The sequence below is a fragment of the Neovison vison genome, chromosome 8 (assembly GCF_020171115.1).
Source record: "Neovison vison isolate M4711 chromosome 8, ASM_NN_V1, whole genome shotgun sequence".
Lineage (NCBI taxonomy): Eukaryota > Metazoa > Chordata > Mammalia > Carnivora > Mustelidae > Neogale > Neogale vison.
This window is the reverse complement of record NC_058098.1, coordinates 123,109,773-123,116,141: the sequence shown is the minus strand read 5'-3', so window position 1 is coordinate 123,116,141 and position 6,369 is coordinate 123,109,773. Positions and strand designations below refer to the sequence as shown.

Genomic DNA, 6,369 nt, shown 5'->3' with positions numbered 1-6,369 from the left:
GGGGAGGGGCAATTAGGCTCCACCTTTTGAAGAGAGAAGGATCAAAGAATTTGTGTACATATTTTTTTTTTTTTGAAGATTTTATTTATTTATTTGACAGAGATCACAAGCAGGCAGAGAGGCAGGCAGAGAGGCGAGGAAGCAGGCTCCCCGCTGAGCAGAGAGCCCAACACGGGCCCAATCCCAGGACCCTGGGACCATGACCTGAGCCGAAGGCAGAGACTTTAACCCACTGAGCCACCCAGGCGCCCCTTGTGCACATATTTTAAAACCACCACACAGGGGCGCCCGGGTGGCTTAGTGGGTTAAAGCCTCTGCCTTCTGCTCAGATCATAGTCCCAGAGTCCTGAGATCAAGCCCCGAATGAGGCTCCCTGCTGGAAAAAAAACTAAGTCTCTGTACTTATAAGAAGCATGTAGATAGGGGCACCTGGGTGGCTCAGTGAGTTAAGCCTCTGCTTTCAGCTCAGGTCATGATCCCAGGGTCCGGGGGGGGGAGCCTGCTTCCCTTCTCTCTCTGCCTGCCTCTCTGCCTACTTGTGATCTCTTTCTAATAAATAAAAAAAATCTTAAAAAAAAAATAAAACCACCACACAGACTAGCAGAAGAGTATACATTAAATACTTTGAAATGGTGACAGGAAAGAAGAATGGGAACGGGATGAAAGGGGATAGATGGGAGGGAGGGAGGCCAGCAGGAGGCCCTGGGGTGCGGAAGGCCATGGTGTGCCACAGATCCAGAGTATGTTGAATCCTCTGCATCTAGAGCAAAACCAAACCAAAGCAACAAACAAAAATGTGGTGTGCATCTTTTTTTTTTAAAGATTTTATTTATTTATTTGACAGAGAGAGATCACAAGTAGGCAGAGAGGCAGGCAGAGAGAGAGGAAGGGAAGCAGGCCCCCTGCCGAGCAGAGAGCCCGATGCGGGACTCGATCCCAGGACCCTGAGATCATGACCTGAGCCGAAGGCAGCGGCTTAACCCACTGAGCCACCCAGGCACCCTGTGGTGTGCATCTTTTCGGCCTAGTTTCTATACATTCATATAAACACATAACCCTTCATGCTTACAGCGTCTGGTTTTTGGTGTTTTTGATCCCGGCTGGGATTTTATCGTGCAACTGATCTACAGCTAGGATTTTCGCCCTTAACCATGATTTCTTGAAGAGTTATGTTCACGTCACTCCACAGAGGTCTGTCTTGTTTTTATTACTGCGCATCGTTCCATAGTATGGAAACACCAAAATGTACATGATCACTTCCTTACTGACAAATATTCCGGGGGATTTTCCTTGTCTTCCTGTTTCCTTTCCCTCTGGTTGGCTGTGGTTCTCTCTCTATGTGCATCTGCCTTTACTCCTCTGTTCTTTCTCTCCTTTTTCTTTACATATTTTGTCTCCCCTGGAGTTCAAGATGGGCAGACAAGGGACATCTCAGATGGACTGTGCTGCAAGCAGAGATTGGGACTCAGGGACAGGCAGGGACTACTGTGGCAGATTTGCTATCCCTTCAGACTGACTCCTCCCAATGCGCTATATAGGGCAGATGGCGTGACTGGTCCTTACCTTCGAAGACCTCGCATCTAGCTTAGGGACAGACATGTGAATGGACCCACCAAGACAGAACAGTGTAGGCTGAGGGCCAACCTTCCGAGTCCAACTGACCGCCTGGGCTCTCATGGCACCCCCATCACTTACCAGCTGCGTCACCTCCCCTGTTTTCCCATCTGAAACACGAAGATACAGGAGTTTCTTTTCTTATAAGGTTGTTCTGAGAGGGAGGAGGGGGGAGGGAGAAGGTGGCTGCGTTATGGACATTGGGGAAGGTATGTGCTATGGTCAGTGTTGTGAAGGGCGTAAACCTGGCGATTCAAAGACCTGTACCTCTGGGGCTAATAATACATTATATGTTAATAAAAAAGATTTAAAAAAAATTTTTTTTAAAGTTGTTCGGAGAAATAAGTAAGAGAATACATACAAGTGCTTCTCACCATGCCTGGCACATAGTGATGTAGGAGCACTGAACTGTGAGGGAACTCGCCAGGCTGTGGTCGTGCGTAAATTAGGGTGCCCGTCCAACAGGGAGACCTGGGCTCTAGGCTCTGTGAGGAGGAAGTCCTCACAAACGAAGGGCATAACCCAACAGATGAAGGCAGCCTTTCCACCCAGAGGAAGATATTCCGGGGGATGGAGAAGCACTAGGTTGGAGATAGGCGGCCTGCTGGGGGGAATGGGGAATAGTGCCCTGTGGCTGGAAGGTCGAGTTCATTGACAAGGGGAGGAAAGGTCCTTTCAGGGATGTACGCAGGTGGGCTTCTGGCAGGGGAGGGGGCTCGGGGCCCTTTTGGGGGACTTGAGCCTCAAAGCTAGAGGGTCATGAGCTCCCAAGACTGCTGTCAGAGGCAGGCAAGGCTCCGGGAGGGGAGCTCCCTTCCCACCGCCCCGTGCCTGCTCCAGCAGGGGCCTCCCCCCTCCACCCCTGGGCTCGGCCACTCCCGGCATCAGTACCCCCACCCCTGAGCCAGTTGGGAGGCGGGCAGGAGGCTGCTTGCGGGGGCTGTGCTGGGTGGGCGGTTTTCCCAGAACAAGGAGCCAAGCAGGCCTGACTGGGCGCCAGCTCCCTCAGATACACTCCAGGCCGGGCGACCAGCCTGCCCCACAAGCCTGAGCCCACGAGCTCCCACAGGCGCCGTGCTCCCGTCTAGGGGCTGCAGCTGTCCCCCCAGGCGTGTGGCATGTCCCAGAAGGAGGCCAGAAGGGCACCCACCGCACCGAGAGTGGGGCAGAAGCCCGCTAAAGCCAGGTTGTCGCTGGCAGCAGGCTCGGGCAGGAAGAGGAGCCGCCTGAGCAGGACCAGGCAGGACCCGTGGGACGAGCGGGGCTGGAGTGACCAAAGGTGGAGCAGAGCTGCCCCCAGCCCACGCCCACGAGGGGTCAGGGCCCGGAGCCTGGCTCTTGGCCAGGTAAGGAAACGCTGGACCTGTGGGGGGCAAAGGGGGGAGGCCAGGGAGGAGGGGCTGAGGTGTCACCTCTGACCACAAAGCCTCACTGGGCGTCACCACCCCTGCCCAAGAGGGGGACACCAGCATTTTGACTCCAAGGCCCCACGCTGGTCTCAACCAGAGCGCGGCTCAGAGAGCTGGCCCCACTCACGGCTCTGGGAGAAACTGAGGCCTAGAGGAGTGGGGTGAATTCCCCACAGCTCCAGAAAAGGAGCGAGTGGTGGGGCCAGAATGGAGCTGTGGGTCACTGTGGCCCCCGGCTGGGGGTCCTTTCTTCCTCACTGCAGCTGCGTCTTCATCTCAAGATCTGGCTGGGCAAGGGTCAGCCCTACAGGGCGGGGGCGACTCTGTGCTTCCTGCAGTGCCCGGGCACCCTCATAAGCAGGATTCCAACGAGGGTGTGGGTGGAGCAGAGATAGAGTAGTATTAGAGAGAGGAAAGGACTAAATAAAATCTTAAAAAAAAAAAATAGCAAAGGACGCTAGACTTCTGAGCCTAGCCTTGCCACCCTGCTGCCCTCTGACCCGAGGGGACACCTTCTTTCCATTCCCTCAGCCGTAAGGTGGGGGAAGACCGAGAGCAGACAAAGAGGGCATGAGGCCCTCCACTCTACTGTTCTGGAGGGAGACGTCACGTTAGAATGCTCTTAGAAACAGGGGCAGGTGGGGGGGTCCAGTCAGACCCACTCATCTGGGGTCCTCTGCGCAGAGTGAGGCCAGTCCCAAGAATGCTGCACGGGAGCGGAGCCGGGTGAGGACACTGCGCCAGGCCTTCCTGGCCCTGCAGGCTGCTCTGCCCGCTGTACCACCCGACACCAAACTCTCCAAGTTGGATGTGCTGGTGCTGGCCACCAGCTACATAGCCCACCTCACCCGCATGCTGGGCCACGAGTTGCCTGGCCCCGCCTGGCCACCCTTCCTGCGTGGACTCCGCTATCTACACCCTCTCAAGGTAGGCCACGAGCCCCGGGCCTTGAGGATTGGGGTTTGGAATGGACTGGACTTAGGCCCCCTGCCCCAAGCAGAGCTGACATGGGGACTGGGGACCAGCTGCTTCCTGCTCTCTCAGAGGGAGAGGAGCCAAGGCTGGCTCTTGGGAATCGCCTGACCCTGGGTGCAGTGGGGGTGGTGATTGGAAATGACGTCATGAAAATGCAGTTCCTCCAAGAGGAGGGAACTTCACAGAGGCCCCAAGACTCTGGGGTGCCTCATGGCAGAGGAGAAAAAGGAGCAGTTTCCACGGCTGGGGCGTGGGAAAGGAAACCGCCCGGGGAGAGTCCCAGATTCCAGGGTACATCACCCCATCATCGTATAATGCCTCAGTGTCCTCTGAACTTCTGCCACAGGAGAGATGTCCCTCTGGGAGAACAAGGTCTTAGAAAGCCTCACTGGAGAAGCCATCAAGCTGGGGTGGGGGAGAGACCGGCAGTGGCGGGGGGTGGGGGTGGTGGTGAATGTGTGTTGGGGCTTGCTTCCTGCATGTGCTACCCCCTAGACCGGCACCTACTTTTCCTGAGCCTCCGCTTTGTCCTATGTGAAGGGGAAGATAACACGAGCCTTACTTCCCCTCAAGGGTAGGAACCGGGATCAGGAATGAAAAGTGTAATTAACAATATTCACCGTTGCAGTAACAGCGATAATATTGGGGTGCTGAAGTTGTGCGGGGAGCTGGGCTTAGCACTCCCGTCCCTTCCATCTTCTCGTCCACACGGGAACCCACCGAGGATTACTTTACGGATGAGGAAATCGAATCTCGGGGAGATTAAGTGGCTCAGAGCAGTTTGAACCCGAGGGTGTCTGACCTCAAGGCCCAGGCTCGAGCCACCGCGCAGGCCAAAGGTGCTGTAAGCTGCTGGTGGCAGAGCTTCCTGTCATGAAGGACGGGTCCTCTCTGCCCTCTGAGGCTAGACAGCACTGGAATGCTAGGTCAGCCTTGTTTCTATGGAGGAGCCCTCCCCTAAACTTCACAGTTCTGAAATGTCTTGAAACTTGCGATTTCTCTTCTTTCATGCAAATATAGCTAAACTGCAAGAATGTGAGACTAAATGGGGGCAACTCTGAAATGCTGACAGCAGCAGAGTCGTTTCCTTAGCTGGGAAGTGACGACCCAAGTCAGGCCCTTGCATGTAGGCGGTGATGGGCAAGTACGGGGAGTGAAGAGATGAGAGCCGGCTCTGTCTGGAACTCGGGCAGCGTGGTGGGGCAGGTCAGTCAGCGGGGGGCAGTGCACCTTAGGCACCCCCCATCCTACAAAGGGGCTGCCAAGAGGAAGGCAGCCCTCAGAGCAGTCAACTGGTGTTTCTGGGGCTGTCCACGCTCCTGCTGGAAGGATGTGCAAGGAGTTCCCCAGCTTAGATGGACAGGGCAGCGCTGAGACGCGGGGTGGCAGGGGCGGGGGGTACTTGAGTTGGGGGCTGGGCGAGAGAAGAGGTCAGGACTGTTCAGTATCAAGAGGGGCCCTTCCTTGCTCCAGCCCTGCTGTCCTCCATGCCGTCCAGTTCCTGGCCGCTGCCAGCTCTGCCATCCATCTCCCTCCCCACTCTTGGGGGCTGGGGGGGCTCCTTTCAGGGTCCTTGCTTTCTTCACACAGCTTCTCATGAGCCTCTGGGCCAGGCTCAGGAGGTGGGGAGAAGGCACGGGGACGTAAGTGATGGTGAGCCCTAGATGACTATTATCAGAGCAGTCATGGCGGGGGAGGGCCTCAGCGAGGGGGCCTAGGGAAGGCCAAGTCTGGGGTGCCAAGGACGACAGGGGCTGCAATATTATTACTCAGTTCCTATCCCCATGTCTTGCAGAAGTGGCCCATGCGATCTCGTCTCTATGCTGGCGGCCTGGGGAGCTCTAGCCTTGACTCTGCCACGGCCACCACCTGCAGCCGAAGAACAAAGGAAACAGAGGCCAGGCCCCAAGTTTCTGAAGAGGCAGATGCTCTCTTTCCCACAAGGCCATGCTCACCAGCTCTCGGTGACAAATGAGCATCACACTTGCCTTTTTCTCCCAGGCTACCACTCAAGCTTAGGGACCTGGATTCTCTACCGGCCCTGCCCGTCTTCCCTCTGACTCTCAGCCCTCGGACTGGATGGACTCAGGTTCGGTTCCCTGGTTCCATCTAGCACACAGACCAGGCGAAGCAATGGGCCCTTCAGCACCGGGAGGGTACACGGGAGCCGCAGGGGAGGTGGGTGCTGTGACAGCTGCAGGGAAGTGGGAGAGGAAGGGGTTTGGCTGGGTGGGAAGCTGAGTTAGGGCACCGCCCTCTGCTTTCTCCCCTAAGCTTCCCACAAACCCTCCAGATGTGCAGGTACAGAGGAAGAGGCCTAGGACAACAGCAGCTACGGGTGCTGATGGGAAAGCCGAGGGCCAGACAGGCT

General features: G+C 56.3%; 1 protein-coding gene across 1 annotated transcript; it reads left to right on the top strand.

Annotated features, from left to right (window-relative positions):
* Positions 1-2,732: 2,732 nt before the first annotated feature.
* On the top strand, positions 2,733-5,973 carry TCF23 (transcription factor 23). Its single transcript, XM_044262535.1, has 3 exons — positions 2,733-2,960; positions 3,708-3,950; positions 5,794-5,973. The coding sequence occupies exons 1-3, from the start codon at positions 2,733-2,735 to the stop codon at positions 5,971-5,973; spliced, it is 651 nt and encodes a 216-aa protein (XP_044118470.1).
* The last annotated feature ends 396 nt before the right edge of the window (positions 5,974-6,369 follow it).

What these genes read in the sequence shown, in the direction of transcription:
- TCF23 (XM_044262535.1), top strand. Translation starts at nt 2,733, where the DNA reads ATGTCCCAGAAGGAGGCCAGAAGGGCACCCACCGCACCGAGAGTGGGG. An exon ending in GGAGCCTGGCTCTTGGCCAG is followed by an intron (nt 2,961 to 3,707) that starts GTAAGGAAACGC and finishes TCCTCTGCGCAG; the next exon opens with AGTGAGGCCAGTCCCAAGAA. An exon ending in GCTATCTACACCCTCTCAAG is followed by an intron (nt 3,951 to 5,793) that starts GTAGGCCACGAG and finishes CATGTCTTGCAG; the next exon opens with AAGTGGCCCATGCGATCTCG.